Source organism: Ascaphus truei, chromosome 6 (genome assembly GCF_040206685.1).
Source record: "Ascaphus truei isolate aAscTru1 chromosome 6, aAscTru1.hap1, whole genome shotgun sequence".
NCBI classification, from domain to species: Eukaryota; Metazoa; Chordata; class Amphibia; order Anura; family Ascaphidae; genus Ascaphus; species Ascaphus truei.
The window spans coordinates 54,863,855-54,881,757 of NC_134488.1; the positions used below are offsets into that span (position 1 = coordinate 54,863,855).

General features: G+C 38.4%; 1 protein-coding gene across 4 annotated transcripts in view; it reads left to right on the plus strand.

The window, feature by feature from the left end:
- SLC37A2 (solute carrier family 37 member 2) overlaps positions 1-17,903 on the plus strand; it is a 65,312-nt gene that overhangs the window by 25,785 nt on the left and 21,624 nt on the right. For all 4 annotated transcript variants that reach the window (XM_075604315.1, XM_075604314.1, XM_075604312.1 and 1 more), the window contains 10 exons: positions 3,855-3,990; positions 6,927-7,003; positions 7,802-7,968; positions 8,993-9,030; positions 9,604-9,771; positions 10,921-11,011; positions 13,765-13,827; positions 15,827-15,912; positions 17,311-17,359; positions 17,485-17,558. In XM_075604315.1, coding sequence (XP_075460430.1) covers positions 3,855-3,990; positions 6,927-7,003; positions 7,802-7,968; positions 8,993-9,030; positions 9,604-9,771; positions 10,921-11,011; positions 13,765-13,827; positions 15,827-15,912; positions 17,311-17,359; positions 17,485-17,558 — 949 coding nt within the window. The remainder of the gene's footprint in view (positions 1-3,854; positions 3,991-6,926; positions 7,004-7,801; positions 7,969-8,992; positions 9,031-9,603; positions 9,772-10,920; positions 11,012-13,764; positions 13,828-15,826; positions 15,913-17,310; positions 17,360-17,484; positions 17,559-17,903) is intronic.

The following is a 17,903-nucleotide window of genomic DNA, read 5'->3' on the forward strand; positions in this document are numbered from 1 at the left end:
ATATCTGGTGAGTTACTTTTTCCATATATTCCTCGGGTCCGCAATTTACCACTGATACTTCAACTTTTTTGCTGAATTCATGATTGGAGGGATGCCAATGAGACATACGGACTGCCAAATAGCTGACAGAGTGCAAAGTTACCAGACGGAGAGGCAGTGAATAGTAGGAGTAAGCATAGCTTCCCACCGGCTAATACAAGAGAGGTATTGATCAGACCTTCAACACTAGCTTTCATGGGAGGGTAACCCTAGCTTTCATGGGAGGGTAAGTTACTGTATTTCAAATACTCGCTGGGTAGGTCCATTACTCACCAACTCTCCCCAACTGTTTATGCTGAAGCCACTTATACTTCATCCCGGTAAGGAAGTACACTATATATATATATATATATATATATATATATATGCTATATGATTGATATACTAAGATACTATTCCCAGTGCTCTTTCAAGAGCTTACAATACGGCTGTTTTAGTTACCTGTTGGTGAATGTTAGTAGGCTTTGTTCAGAGGCTGTAAGGAGCTTCATGGCCTCAAATTGGCCCGAGGTATGTGAACTAACTATCCCAGACAGTGCCTGATTGTCTCTGTTGGATTTCTATGTTTACTGACCTCCAGGGAAAATAGGTGACTTACTTATTGGGTAAGTGTATGCATACAATATTGATTTACATAAGAAGACTTACCTGAAATCACATATTCTTGTTCTGATATATTATTATTTTTCTTACAGAAATAATACCTTTTACATTTTCTGTCTTTTGGGTGTTCCAAGAATGGGATTGCCAGCTTCCTGTCTGGCAATCATTTTTTGTTCCTTGAGATGAACAGAACTTGGTTTTGTGAGAGTACTTTGTCTTTGATGCTGTATGTGTTGCTTTGTGGGAACGCACATTGAAAGCCATTGGACCTGATGTTGCCAGCAATTCACTGCAATGTGTTTTAGGCCCTATGTGTGAAGGAGTTAAAAGACCGTTGGAGCGAACCAGAACAAAGCCTCTGTCTTTCAAGTTACTGTATCACCTGGCAGAGTATTTCAAAGGCATACTTTTAAAATGAGATTAATTAAAACAAATTTATGTTCAAGATCATTAACCTTTTTTTACTAAGAAGGGTGTGGACCAATTAGTTCCATATCCACCTACTTCAGGCAATAGGTTAAATGATCGTGGCATGTTCCAACACAAATTACGTTGTTGGCACACAATAATCATGGAGATTAACACTGTGGCATTCTATGAGCCAGCTCGTGAATTATAGTCATTAAACTTATAATCATTTGTGTGACTATATTACTACACAAACTAGTTAATGAGTCACACTCACCCTCTAGTCAGACTGCTGGACTGAAGCTTACATCCTGTTGCCATGATGCCCATATCAATCATGGCAAAGGTTTCTGCAACCTGACCGCTTTTTAAATTAGTATTATTTATGACATTTCAGGCTATGAAATGAATACGTTGTAAAATAATAGGTAAAGCCTGCTTAATCCTTTTTATACCATTCTTGGACACAGCTTGTTAAGCACTCTTGCTCCTAAACTGGTTTATTGAATCCTTTCTCAATCAGCGGATTCAGTCGCTATCAAATTTAGAGTAATACAGCAGGTTATATTAAAGATATTGAATAACTCTGTCCCCGGAAGAAACGTTTAAAAATGTGACCTGTTATGGCCTACAATGGCCTCTACTAAATTGCAGTGTCTCCCTAAGACACTCTTTACCTCGAAGAACTCCAAAATGTATGTATTAACTTTAAAGGGAAGTTTCTAAAATAAGAATCAAGGCCGTAGTGTCTACTACCATACCTGTGACTCCTACAAAAAAAACCTCTACTGGGGCTGGGAACGAGCTACTTTCACTTCAAGGGTAAAGTGCAGACATAGTGCCGGGGGGTCCCACTGTTTTGTATTATTGTTTACCATATGTTTGTCATAGCTGAAATAAAGGTTTATTTTCATCTTGAGTTATTTATATAGTTTATAGGTAAACTAATGTCAGTGGTATGTTTTTAAAGGGAAGCTAAACGGCGATTAGTAATTGATGCCTTTTAAAAATAGATTAGCGTGCTGTAAATTCTAAAATGAATTTTTAACATCTTTGGTAAGGTTTGTAAACAATGTAAAACCTTGGTAGCTGTTTCACTTATATTTCTTTTGTTTCTGTTACTGCATGTTAAATATTCTGCTCCTGTCAAAGGCCTGGATACATCAAACTGCAGTAACGAGAAAATGCCGTATTATCGGCAAAAAAAGTGCATTCATTTTATATTGCAATAAATCAACATAGCATTGACCAAAATAACGCACTTTTTATAAGGTCCGTTAAAATATCAGATCAGATTATAAAAGAGGCCAAATACCGCATTGTAAGAGATGTGTGCAGAGGTATGCAAAGGAGACCGTTTTTAAGGTGAAACTAAAATGAGGCTTTATTGCGCTTGTTCCTTTAGCAAGGCAAAAACATTAAAAATGAACAAAATAAAGGCCTACTCCGCTTTGGAGAATATCTACACTTTTACTCCGTCCCTCTCTAACAGGGTAGGTAGCTAAGCTAGTTACCACCCCCAAACATATATACATATAGATATACAACAGTCCAGGAAGAAAGTATCTTAACTGTTTGTTGTAGCTGTAAGGGAACGCCTCTCTGCTCTCCTGGTTCAGCACCCTTGTGTGCTATGGCAATGTCTGTGTCCAGATATAGGTCTGGTCCCCTTGTCTTGCTATCAGCATACAGTCCTTCTGCAGCTCAAGACATCTATTCCTCTGGTCAGCCCTGGTTGTGGGCTAAGGAAATCTTCTTCCTGTTTCTCATAACAGGCTTTTTTAACAGTCTTAATCAGCCAGGTTGGGTCTGGTCAATTGCCTGTGCAATTAACCAGCACACTGCTGGATTTAGAGACCAGTTTTTCTCAACAGTGATAAGTCCCTGTTGCACGCATTTTTGCTATTTATTGCTATTCATCACTTTCCAATATTTATCAGAACGGGATTAATGGCAGAAAGACTGCTAATATTTTTTCGCCTCTCCAGGCTGGCGTTAGCCCTATCTTTCCTACAGTATCTATATAATGGCCAATCTACTGGCCATTATAAACGTAGGCAAGATAAGCTAAACCAACCTGAAATAGATGGGGTTTTTTTTTTTTTTTTTAAACATGTATTTTGGGAAGGGGAGGAGGGGTTAATGCCCTAAATCACTATTAGCCACACTTGGCTAATTAGGCTATGGAAAGGCAGTCGCCCACCCAGGCAGGCAGCAGGCAGTCAGTCACCCACCCATACTTAACCCCCCCCCCCCCCCCCGGTCCATACTTAACCCCCTCCCCCCCAAAGGCCCATACTTAACCCTGTCCCCCCAGGCCCATACTGAATCTCCCCAGGCCTTTTATCACATAGGATGTAGCATTGGGTATCTTTGTCTTTTGTTGAAAATATAAAAATAAACAAATTGCATTGTAATGTTTTATTCCATATTACAATAAGAAAAAAACAGTTAAGTTAAAGTTGAGCTCTAAAAAATATTTTTTCGTGGTAGGTCCTCTATGGGTTGGGGGGGGGGGCTGCTCCTTTAATTTGTCCTCGGCGCCATGATTTCTGTTGGCGGACCTGATTGTGATATTCGAACTAATGGTAGTTCCTATCCTAATCATTGGGATACGAACTGCCATTAATTCAAATATCACAATAAATACATTTGTTTGCAAAAAAAAAAAAAAAATCACCCGCCAATTTGAGATAGTGGTTATAAAAGTGCAGATTTCCATTACCCCTGGATACACGGAAGAGACTATGTTTCCATAATACTTCAGCAACACAGAATATATATATTTCTCCTTTTCTTTTCAGTGGCATTTTTGGAGAGCGTCTTCCTTTGCGGTACTACTTATCATGTGGGATGGTACTTAGTGGATTATTCACATCTCTATTGGGCCTGGGATACTTCTGGAAAATTCACTCTCTCTGGTATTTTGTAGTAATTCAGGTATGAATTTTCTAAATATAATTTAAACACTTCGAAGAGCTGGCAGGCTGATCATTTCTGATGAATGTTCTGGTCAAGAAAAAAGGGAATCTCAGAACAGGGCAGTTCTCAAACTCTGGTTCCTGAAGACTTTATTAGTGATTCCAGAAGCTCTTCAAAATGAATTTCATGCAGCTGACTTTTTTTTCTATCACTGACAGCTTATAAGTGCTTTTAGCTTATTGTTTGATCTAGATCCAATAAAAGAAATCCCACGTGCAGGTTTATCAATCTGTATTTTACTAAGGAAATGTAAGAATTTCAATAAATAGCAAATGGATGCATATTAATTATCCAAATGCAAAGACTAAATACTTTTAAGGGTATTCAGTTTTTAATGTATTGTTAGACATCTAGTTGATAGGTGATCATGGCAAACACTGTATTTTTTTCTGGGAGGAAACCGAAACTATCAGGTTTCTTTTTTTTTATTAAACTGCAATAGTGACGATCATTAAAGACAAGTAGGGAAGTCTCCATGCAATAGTGTCTCAATCAGCACTATTCCAGCTTAATGCATATTTTACAATCCCAAAAAAGGAAAATGTCTCCAGCATGCTACAGCATAAAAGATTAGGAATCGGCATAGACGGCATATACCTATTTAAGTAGCTGAAGGAAAAGAGAGTCTGATAATGTACGAAGACGTTTCTCAAAGTAGATTTTGTATAAGCATAGAACACAAGTAGGGTTAATAGAATAGGTTGCGCCAATATGATGAGGATAAAGCACCCTGATCTAGACAATCCGGGGCCCGGCCGTCGCTGTAGTCGGGTCTCTTGTTGCCGCCGGGTATCTCCCTAGCTGCTGGCCTGCCGCTCTCCTACACTGTTTCACACCGGCTCTCTGTGACGTTTGTGCACGCTGGAAGTTGCGGTGCACATTTTTTTTATTGCACATCGGATGAGAGAACAGTGCAGGAGAGAGGCAGGCCAGCAGCTGGGGACATGCCCGGCAGCAACAAGAGGCCCGAACAGCACCGGCCAGGCCACCCCACCCCTCAGCCACCGGCAAGACAGTGAGAGCGAGAGGCATTAGTTGGGGATCAACATTCGGATGGAGGAGATCCGCATGTAGGTGCGGAAAGAGCCAGTCGCTGACTCCTGGCCTAGGCTCATACTGAACATTACCCCTTTTATGCAGAAATGCAACATACCAGTTACACACCAGGTCTTACTCAGCCTCTGTTATGAGGGTTCCATACTACAAAGTCCAACAGTAGCAAACCTGTTATTTTCTTTGGGAGTATACAGGGATTACATGTAACATGCTAAAGATCCAAATATAGCTGTCTAGCATGCTACAGAGAGATAAGAATCTGAGTGAACGGTCTATACTGATGTGTTAAAGATAACATTACCAATATAATTCCCAATGGGATCACAGTATATTTAGAAGATTGCATTCATTTTTATTCATTGCTTCAATAATCTCTCCTCTGCAAAATTCGATAGCTTGGTATGTTACATATATTCTATTACAAAGCCCTTTCTGGTTCTCTTATATGACCTAGTCATGACCTGTCTCCCATCAACTTATTTGTTTTAGCTTATACATTATTGTGAGACCATGAGAAGTAGGTCTCCGCCGAACACGAATAATAAACTGGAGTTTAAATAAACATTTTACAACATTTTACTTAGCAGAAACGAGATGTAGAACACATGCAGTATCACGTTTCTACAAAATAATCGACTTCTCATTGTCTTGCTCAGTAGCAAAGGGTATCCCTGCTTCTACTCTGCTAGCACTATTATAGGAATCTGGACCAGGTATCAAAACTTCCTGACTATATTCTTTGTGAGAAAATTACTCTTGAAAAAGTTACCATCTTCTCCAGAGACCCCCTGCTATGCATAAGTAAACTTTCTCTTGCCAATAACTAACTAATTATGTAAGTGCATTTCCTTTAATAGTGCAGTCAGGGGAATTGTTACATATCGACAGACTCATCTTACATTAGAAATTGTCTTCCTCTTGCCTTAGGCCTCGTTCAGGGTGCTGGCTTCGGAGGGAGGGTGTGCTGCCGTGCGTGCTACCGTGAGAAACAAAGTATTCAATTTGAATACTGGTTGTCAGGGTAGCAACCGCCCTGTCTCCGAGGCCAGGAGTTGAAGCTGACAACAGTTTCAACAAACGAAAATTTCGTTTTTTGGAGCTGCAGCAGCGTCACAGGGACCTAGGCAGCCAATGAAATCATTCTTCAGAATGATTTCATGACTGCAACCTCGATACTTACCCTGCTGTGTGTAACCCCGCCCCCTCCCCAACGCTGAAAAGTCTGCTGGGGGATAAACACAGATCGCCCAGCAAACTGCAGCACTGCCTCCCTCCCGCCCTCCCTCCGAGTCCTGCAGCTGGCACCCTGAACGAGGCCTTAGATTCTCAAATTGTAGTCTCATTGATTTCGTGCTGTCTCTATCACTTAGATTGTAAGCTCTTTGTGGCATGGACTCATTTTCCTAATATTGACTTTTATGTTTGAAACACTTATTCCAATTATGTATTACATTACATCTCATGTTATTTTTGTTAACACTGCTATGAAGAATACATGAAGGGTGCTATGCAAATGAAGAGATGCATACATACTTATCAACTGTATGTATACTATGAGTAAAACATTGGTTCTCAAACTTTTTTTGTCTTATAGCCTTAGCTAATATTTGAAAAGCATCATCATTTTAAAATATTTTTCTTTGTTAGAACTATTTTAATTAATTTAGTTTTACTTAAAAAAACCCCACTTTATTATAAAACATTTTTTTTACTTTAGTTTTTTTTTTTTTAATTCTGGTCATCCTACTTTTTTCTGATTAATACATTCTTGGGCCTAGGGTCCCAATACAATGGTTAAAAATACAAAAAGTAACCATGTGCAATTGTTTTCCTTACAGATTTGTAATGGTTTGGTTCAGACCACAGGTTGGCCTTCAGTGGTTGCCTGCATGGGAAACTGGTTTGGCAAAGGAAAGTAAGTGTATTATCACTTTTATGTTGTTGTCCTGAAACTTACAACATAGTACACAATGTTCTAATAAGATACATCTGTCCTGATGTAGGTGTAACGATAGACAAAAACATTGATATGTTAAAATATTTATAAGACTTGTGTAATTTGCTAAATACAAGCCTGGTTAGAGTGGGCAGTTACAGCGCCTGTATTTGAATAGGCTCAGTGATCTCAAAGCTTAAAATTCACTTACTTGCGGCCCTAGAAGTATATCATGTGGACCACCACTGGTGTAGGTTATCCTTAAAGAAGCACAATATGTAGCACTGCACGATTTAGATTTTGACATTTTTTAAATTACAGATTTGTAGCAGGGGGTCTCCGGAGCTGAACTTTGGTAATTTCCCCTGCCTCCCGAGATACTTACCTCCGTAGCGGTGCCGATATCTGCAGACATGGAAATATGTGCCTAATGAAATAATGGCAATTACATGTCCCATGTCACGCGGGCCAATAAGAAGCTGTGACATCAACCCTGGCAGATTCCTATTGGCCCCCTTGACCAGGACATTTAAACTCCACAAAGGTACTGGCACCCCCTACTGAGGTAAGTATCTCTGGAAGCAGGGGGTCTCCGAAACTGAAATTAACACAGTTCAGCTCTGGAGACCCCCTGCTTCAATCCTGTAATGAAGATAATAATAATAATATATTGCGCAATTCTACATGTTTTGCTGCTTTAAACCAAAATTCAGTAAATGACCATTAAGCATCAACTGTCTTTTTTTTATTAGTAATTTTTTTGTATTCCAATTACAGGAGAGGTCTTATTATGGGTATATGGAATTCCCACACTGCAGTTGGAAATATATTAGGGTCATTAATAGCAGGTGTTTGGGTTACATCGTCCTGGGGCCTGTCTTTCATTGTCCCTGGAGTTATAATCGCTATCATGGGCATCATCTGCTTCTTTTTCCTCATTGAATGTAAGTGGTTTATTATCCTTTTCTTAGTTTCTGCTAAGGCCTATATTGAAATGTGAAGTTAATTGTATTAAGTGGTCTGTTTCAGATATGCAGCCTAAGTGAATTACTACAGTACCATAGCTTTCAGTGCTTTGTATGACATTTCAAAGCTCATACTGTATTTCTAGTAGCCAATAATTGGTTCTGAAAAAGTGTAGATTGGTTTTAGACTGATAATTCTTCATCGGTTAATTATAGCATACAAAGCTTTCGAAACCTTGAAGCTTTGTTACAGAAACAACGTTTCTTCTTTAAATGGACTATAAGAACCTATAGTGGAAGACAATTCACAAATAGCTATACAATACACTGCAAAATGTAAGCGTAACTTTGTTTCTCAAGAGGGATATGATGGAATTAAGTAAGACCCCTTGGAGTAATTCAGCTATTGGCTATAGTTAGTGCTTAGTGCATTCTCATTCAGAAGATATAAGTATTTGGATGTACAGTATTATGTATAGGGGAAGTTAAAATTGAGTGTCCATCGTAGAGATGGAAAGAATCATATTTTTTTAACACAAAAAAATTAATAGAGAGCAGGTAAAAGCATTATACTTGTCAAACTCATATAGGCTCCTGGAGGGGCTTTTAAAATAATTGTTTCGTTAGTCTATAGTGGCACCTCAGACTGTAATAGACTCTGGGGAGACAACCATTTTGATCTCCCAGAAACGTAATATTTCAACTGCTCATACTGTATCTCCTGAATGAATAATCACTTGAGAAGGGCAAGAAGATGTTTTTTTAAAGTGTGACAGTTTTAAAGGAGAAAGATTCAAAAGTCAACATAATTGTTTAGATGTTTTAGCCACTCACTAAAATACTCCAAATTTATTTGAACCGTAATAAAATTCAATGCACAAGCAGTAAATGTACAATATGGGGGAGGGAGGAGGGGAAGAGATTGACTAAAGTATAGTAGAATATTTGTATAACCCTAGTCTGCTATTCTGATGAGTATTAAACAGAGATATATTTCTTGCAGATCCAGATGATGTTGGCTGCACCACTCCACAGCAGAATGTATGTATCCCCATTTCTGATGACAGCAATTTTATTTCACATAATCCTTTAGCTGTGAAAAATGTATTTATTTATTTGAATTTATTTATAAAATGTTTTACCAGGAAGTAACACATTGGTGCCTGTCCAGATTCAACAAATGGAGCTAAGCTTTAGCATGCCCTAACTCCCATTCATTTGAGCTAAAGTTTATCACCCTTTAGTAGCCCAAGGAGCTTATTGAGCTTTTTATGATTTTCAGAACACAGGATGGTAAATAAGTATTATGCTTTGTTTCATGATTTCCTGGGAATCTACATTAGAAATGCATTGGTAACAAGAGCCTACACTTTCCTATACCATACCTACTACTACTATACCAGTCAAGTACCAATGTATAGCCAGTATACATATAAATATATCTGACAGAGGGCTCAACATGATTCTGTGCCAATTTCAAGATATCCTAAATGTGTTTAACAGAGCTTTTTGGACCTTGGTTTAGAAATCATATGTATTCTACAAAAAATACAATGAGAAGGGAAAAAACATTGTTTTCCTGAAAAGTAAAAGTACTGTATATCTTAATTGTAGGAAGAGTCAAAGGAAGACTTGGAAAACACTCAAGTGCCAACTAACAGCACAGAAGGCATGTTCAACAGCCAGTCCAGAGAGTGCATCATTAATGAATCTGGGAACGAGCCAGACATCATCGTGGAACACCCACATGCCATCAGTTTTTTAGGAGCCCTTCGAATTCCTGTGAGTAGATGTTGCTTACAATTCTCCATGTACAGATTTTGACAGCCTCATTGGTCCTAATGATAACGCAACATATCTTGTTATAATTCAAAATATCACAGAGTTTCCATAGGATTCAATGACAATTAAGGATCTGAATATCACAACATTTCCAGTCCTATTCCCTAGAGCAGTGGTAGGTAATCTGCAGCTCCTGAGTTGTATGCAACTCTTTCCGCTCCTACATGCGGCTCTCTGCAGGTTGCCGACCCCCAGCTGCTGCCTCTCTCCCTCACTGTCCTGCCGGTGGCTGCGGTGTATGTGTATTTGAGGGGGTGGAGGTGTTTTTTGGGGAGGGTAGTGTATGTATGTATTGTGTATTTGTAAATGACACTGTTTTGCACAGAAAAACAATGAAAACAACTCGATAAATGGGACTTCTTATTGTAAGATGAATTTTATTCCCTCATATTTTGTCGGATGTTAATGCTTATACAGTATATACCTATGTGTGTGTACAGTATATGTATGTGTTTGTGGGTGTGTAATATCCATGCGTGTGTTGCGGCTCTCGGAATATTTTGGAGAAAGATATTTTTATAAAATGGCTGTTCTACCTTGAGAGGTTGCAGACCCCTGCCCTAGAGGGAACAATCAAGCTGGCTACATCAGGACACGATTTGGAAAATTCAACAACAAAAAATGACTTACTAATTCAAGCAACATTTCATTAAAAATTGTGTTTTTTATTTTTTTATTAATCAGTTGTGTAGTATTAGACATTACGTACTGCATGTATTTAAAAAAAACATTCTTTATGCTCTTTTTAATTATTTTTATTGCATTAAGCTTCCTTGAGTTTCTTTAGCAACTATTTAGGAAGCCACAGCACTTCCTCTTTTGAAATAGGCAGCCATATTGGATGCTCTGGGAAGCAAAATCTTCACCGATTGATCATGGTAGAACGGATCGATCCACAGCTTGGCTAATTGCATTGTTGTATAGGCAAGGAACTGCTGCATTGTTTTAAACTGGCAACAGGAAATGCTCATTTCAATTGTGAATTGGTTACTTTTTATGTTGTGTATTATGGAGATTTTAATATTTTATTTTATTTCTTGTATAATCAGATCATCTCCACTGCTTAATAATGTATCTTCTTCTTTGCAGGGAGTGGTGGAATTTGCTCTGTGTTTGCTGTTTGCAAAACTGGTCAGTTACACATTCCTTTACTGGCTGCCTCTCTACATTGCAAATGTTGGTAAGATGGCCATTGAAATTCTGTAGAACTGGAGCTTGACACATGATTATTTCTTTCTGTCAAGGATGGCCTGTAAGACATTGTGACTGCTGGTTTACATCTAATTAAAACTGCAGAGCTCTCCCAAAAATGGGAAAAAAGGAGAAATAAACATACAATTATTTCTAAATGGGATATCTAGGAAATGTTGAATGGGAGAAGGCAGATGTAGAAAAAAAAAGTTCTGACTGCAGTAAAGTATGCAGTGCTACTGTAATAAACAGTCCTATACCACTTACAATAGTACAATTATTTATTTATTTATAAAATATTTTACCAGGAAGTAATACATTGAGAGTTACCTCTCGTTTTCAAGTATGTCCTGGGCACAGAGTTAAGACAAATAATAAATGTTTACAAATACAGTTACATAATGAGCAGGGTATACATTATATACAAGACATTGCATGCACAGTTAAAGAAAATATATATTATGGACGTATGAAACAGTTACAGACCAGATTAAAATGTGAGACAGCCTTAGATTTGAAAGAATTTAGACTGGTGGTGGATGTAAGAGTCTCTGGTAGGTTATTCCAGTTTTGGGGTGCACGGTAAGAGAAGGATGGGACCATGAACAGTCTTTTGGACTCTGATCTCAGGTGATAGGTGCTGCATGTGGTAGGGATGAGGAGCTTGTTCAGGTAGCTGGGTAGCTTGCCTATAAAGAATTTGAAGGCAAGACAGGAAAGGTGAACTTTGCGCCTAAACTCGAGTGATGACCAATCTAGTTCTTTGATCATTTCACAGTGATGTGTGTTATAGTTGCATTGGAGAACAAATCGACAAATTGAGTTGTAGAGGGTGTTAAGTTTGTAAGGTGGGTTTGAGGTGCCGAACCATATACTATGTCTCCATAATCCATAATTGGCATTAGCATCTGCTGTGCGATACGTTTTCTGACCAGGAGACTTAGGGAGGATTTGTTTCTGTAAAGTACCCCTAGTTTGACATAGGTCTTGGTTGTCAGGGTATTAATGTGCATCCCGAATGTTAAGTGGGAGTCAAACCATATGCCCAGGTATTTAAAACTAGTAACAGGAGTTAGGGTGGTGTTAGTGTTGGTTGTAATCTGGAGCTCAGTCGCTGGAAGCTTTAAAAATGTAGTCTTGGTCCCAAACACCATTGTTACAGTCTTGTCAGTGTTTAAAAACAGTTTGTTTTGGGAAATCCAGTTTTCGAGTCTCAAAAAGTCAGACTGAAGTATGTGTTGAAGGTCAGAGAGGCTATGGCTTTGTGCATATAGGATTGTGTCATCTGCATACATGTGTATTGAGGCTTCCTGACAAGCTGTGGGAAGATCATTGATGAACACTGAGAAGAGTGGGGGCCCCAGAACAGAGCCTTGCGGGACGCCACAGGTGATAGCCAGGGGGTTAGAGTTAGAGCCAGAGATAGACACATGTTGTTATCTACCTGATAGGTAGGACTGAAACCAGTTTAAAGCATGCTTCCCTATTCTAGAGCTCTGGAGTTTGTTGAGCAGGATAGCATGATCAACAGTATCAAAAGCCTTTGCAAAATCTAGGAATACTGCACCAGTGAGTTGACCCCGTTCCATTCCGCACTGGATTTCATTGCAAACTCGGTTCAATGGTTCAATCCACATTTCTAGGGAGCCTTTTTTATGTTAATTGGTTGTTTATAAAAATAAAAAAAAGCATGCAATTACTTATTTTACAAGATGAATCTGCAGTATGTCTTTCAAATACCTCAAAAATAGAAAAAAGGCAAAGCACTGCCAAAAAAACAGGGGGAGGCCCACGTGTAAAAATAAAAATTATTTATTCAATAAGTGGATCATAACTGACCCCTTGGGTAGCAGCAATGCAACGTACCTACATGTTTCGGGCAACACGCCCTTTATCAAGGTGTTGTACCTCAAGAATAAAGTACATATATGTGGTATTTTTCCAGGTAAAAGTTACATTAAAACAAATTATAATGCTGTAAATGGAGGTAGAGTTAGGAGAAATGGCATGATGTACTGTAGCTCGTACGAAGAGTAATTGATTAGTAGGTGCATGGAAAAGCTTAGCAGCTAAGGCTGGAGGGCAGGTGCATCTTGAGATAGACTCGGGAACCCTTTAAGGTTACAATACACATGCGCGGAAATAAGTTATATACACCTAACATCAAGTAGCATGAATAAAAAAAGTATGTAGGGAAAACTGAAAGACTAAATGGTTAAGTGGTTTTTATCTACTATAAGTTTGTGTTTGTTTCTAAGTTGAAATGGCAGATAAGAAGATGTGTACACGCCCTATGTATTACCATATCTTCATTTTGCACTTATTGCTAACACAGCATTACTTGGACTTTTAAGATTGCAGTTGAAGTGAAGCAGTTCAGAATTTATTAAACACTATTTTTAAGTGTTAAATGCTGTTAGAAGATGAGTCGTATAAATATTTGCAGGGCATATGGTTTTTTAAACTATGAGCTTATAACACTGCTTATCCATATTACCCGGTTCGTTTTTTTAAATATCAGATCCCCTTTATGTTATTATTTTCCTATTGTAGATTATCTAGTGATCCTACAACCCTTTACTTTACACTTGTATCGGCAGGTTGCATCACCTGACTTCTCTGCTTGAAGCTCACTAGTTGCAAAAAAAATAATTTTACAAAAATATATATTACATAAAATTCATGTTCGTTCCCCCATTGCTTTTTATGCTTAGAGTACTAATATCTGTTTCCTTTCTGTAGCTCATTTTGACCCCAAACAGGCTGGAGACATGTCCACTCTTTTTGATGTTGGAGGCATTATAGGTTTGGCATTTTGTTTTATATTCTGTCTCAAATTCCTCGACCTACAGTACTGTTGTATTTGATTTGTGCTTTAAAATATAGATGGGATATAATATAAAGGCAGACACTTAAAAGTGCTTCATTACTTTAATACTTTGCCGCATATTGAATTCCTTTCATTTACCCTTAGCCAACACCCCCTTCTTCCTTCCTAGTGAATAACAAAAAAAATGTAAACAATTAATTGTGTAGTATTAGATAATATTGCATTTTTTTCTTTTTCTTTTACGTCCTCTATGGTAGTCATAATAATGGGTTTACTCCTCCAACCAGCTGAGGTAGGACACTTCCTATATTTAGGTACACAGCCGAAATAACAAAACTTGTATCAGTGTCCAATTATTTCCAGACCTAACTGTACATGTCTCAGAATTCAAGTTTCTGTTTTAGGCGCATTCTAACACAAACAGATTGCCCTAGATCCTATTTGACCCACAATCAGGATTCCTGTTTCTCTGTGGGATTTGAATCTGGTGCTGGAGCAGCTCACTTCATCCACCTTTAAACCGGTTCTCAAGCTTCCTATGAAGTTACTCACAATGAAAGCAAGTTTTCCTTACAGCAATTACAACAGCATGTAGGGTTTGAGAGCTCCAGGCACTATACTGCCATGAGCCATTCTTTCAGATACACCTGGGTATGATGGTGTTAAGAACTATTCCATATTTACTGACTAAAGTTGTGTCAGAGTTTCATATAAATCAGGACATTGTGTTTCCTTCATTCTGTCCCAATCCAACTTGTGATAGGGAACGTCAGTGGCAGAATCTCGATGTGGTGAGGGCTCTATAAACATACTGTATGTGCAAAGGATGGATAGTATTAGGAAAACTTATAGGTTATTTGTACTGTTTGATGGACCCAGAAAGACTCAGACAGTATCTGTTGCTCTATATCCAGATGCATCAAAGATGCTATTATGGAGTATTAAAGTCAGCAGGAGTAATTCCTCCTATAACAGAGCGGGAGATGAAGGGACCCTGTAATTAATAAAATCACTCTACTTAAGTAAATATGTTGTTAATTAAAGCGGCAGTCCGTGTTAATTTGCATTTTTAAAATTTACTTTAACCCTTTGAACGCGGGTGACATAGCCGCCAAGTTATGGTGTCTGCCACTCGAGGGGCCCCCATGACGTAGTAGCTACTGCACTGGCTTTCAATTCTTATGGGAGATTACGTTTCATATTCCTATGGGGCACGTAACTTGATCATACCGCAAGAAGGAGCCTGTCACCGGCTGTGGGTTAATAGAACTCTTCGTGCCTTTTCCGAATGCTTTTCCCCCCCAAATCTGATATTCCATTCAGGAGATGCAAGCATTTGAAATATTAATTGTCTGTAATGTTAAAATGGAGCTCTCCGCAGAGCCCAGTGCAGTCTAAAAGTTACCATTTTAACGCAAAGTTAGAGATTCATGGTTTCTTACACTAACCTTTTTTTTTTTTTTTTTAATAAAGAGCAGTCCGTTATACATGGTAAACTCTCATAGGCTTCTGGTGGGATTGCTGCTTTAAACTCACCACTAAAAGTACCCGTTTTATTTCTTCAATAGAGTATTTAAGGTAGACGTTTAGGACAGTATTTACTAAACAGTTTATTCAAGTGCCAGAAGTTGTCTTATAAAATAGCACCGATTTAGTGAATATGGGTCTTAAAGTCTCACATAGTTTCCAAATTCTATCTTAATTTTCTAGGCAGCATATTGATTGGCTGTTTTCTCATAACATTTGTAATACTGAACTTTAAATATATCTCTAGGTGAAACCACTGCTTATAAATAGGGGGAAAAGACAAATATAAAACAAGGTCCATTATTTAATTTTTTTTAGGGGAATTTATGTCAAATGGTCCTTACGTGCTCTTTCTTCCTAGGTTTTGTAATAAACTAAACATAATCTTTAAGTCTGTTTCGGCTAAATGTTGCCTTACTGAGTTTTGCGTATTATATATCTTTTAAGGTGGTATTCTGGCTGGTGTGATATCAGATTATATAGGTGGAAGAGCCGTCACATGTTCAGTAATGTTGATTCTAACAGCTCCAATGGTAAGTGTAAAACAGGACAGATATTTCTTGCTCCATTTGGAAGGGACAACCTTACATAGGGGCCTATTCACTAAACTTTGATAAGTTATTGGCATGTTCTTACCGAACGGTATGACATTTTGTGTAACAATTGTATTCACTAAAGAATTTTTATTTTATTTTTACATTTTGGTTAAAGAAAAAAAAATGCCATACTGCACAAGTTGCTTCACAAGTAAAATTAACTTATCGTTCGATTTCACTCCTGCAGTCTGTAAAAACTGTGCAGAGAGAAGCTGTATCTCCCTGCCCAGCTCTTAAAGGTGGTCACGCTGTTATTTTAATTTGAATAAAATAGGATTGAAGCAGGGGGACTCCGGAGCTGAATTGCATTAATTTTAGGTCCGGGGACCCCCAGCTTCCCGAAGTACAGGCCTCCATAGAGGGTCTCCAAGACGAAGCGCTGATTCTAGCGTGAAACGCGTTGAGGGGGAGACTGTGGTGTAGCCTATTCTGTTTGTGAAGTCTCAATAAAGTTTTTCTACAACCCGGAAGTGCCTTGGATTTGTCACAGGCTGTGGCGCCGGATCTTCTTTCCTTTCTATGCTCCATAGGGGGTGCCTGTATCTCCTGCAAGTTTAAATGTCTCACGTTACGGCCCACGTGACCGTGACATTGAATCATGCAGGAGATACAAGTACCCCATACTGGGGCCTATACATTGGGAAGAATGGAGAATTCGGAACTGAAGGTCATGCAGTTAAGTCCGGGGTCCACCTGCTGCAATACTATGTTATTAAAATTAATATTAACACACACCTTCATTACCTTAGTAACTAACTGCTAATGTAATGAAGGGGTTACATAGCATTACCTGGTGGTAGAGGGGGTTGCTGAAGATTGTACTGTAGTTGCCCCAGGGTGGGTGGGTTCCTGCATGTGTATTATATAAAATGTAGTCACTGTTGGGCTGTCATTGGTCGGAGAAGGATCATGTGACCCTCCTCTGCGCTCTAAAGCGTACGTAAGCGCTGCTTACATGGACACAGCCTGATGAGGCAGGGAGAGGAGAGAGCTGCAGATGCCGGGTAAGTCAATAAAGCATTGAATGTTATTTTTTTTTAAAACCTTGGAGATGTTTTTAAATCGGGAGCCACGCTGAGACCGCGTTATAAGCGGATCAGCATTGTAGCGGATCGCTCTATAATGGGGTTGAGCTGTAATATTTGTGTGATAATAATAATAATTATTATTATTATTATTTTTTAAGGCACCAGTCGCTTGCATTTATCCAAAAAAAATGCCATGGCAGTAATTCCATTTTGGTTCCATTAACGACTGATCTTTAAATTAGATTGTGTATAGTTAGTATGTGTTGCCTTTCTATTTTAAGACATTGTCTTCCTTTATCTTACATAGTTGTTCATTTACAATCAGTATGGACAGACCCAAGTTTCTACTTCAATAGGTAAGAAAAACACCTTACTCATTTTTGCTACAAATTGATGCTTAACAATGTATTTCAAAGTGATTTCAAATAGGACAGTGCTATACATCCTCTAATTTATTGGTAATTTCATTTTCTCTCCCTAGCTATGCTGATCATATGTGGGATGTTGGTAAATGGACCTTATTCACTTATTACCACCGCTGTTTCTGCTGATTTGGTAAGACATTATGCTCCACTGAGTATTTCCGTTGAAGTGTTCAATTTGCTGTATTGGTCTCAGAAAGAGTTTAATTATGTTTAGGATTTGCTATCTTTTAATTAATAGGTATCACAATCTGTAAGGAATCAGAGCATTTTAGGTAGTAACAAGTTAAAATGCTCACCTGATTTTAAGGTGAAATTCTCAACGTCTAAACCATAAATGGAAGGGGTGGTACCACACAATTCGCCCACACAGAAAAAGCATTTTTTTTCAACAATCTAACAATGTAAATGACTTTGTTTTTGAAATGTTAGATTTTCTTCTTTTGAGATCTTTTTACCCTCTTATCTGTCAGGAGTT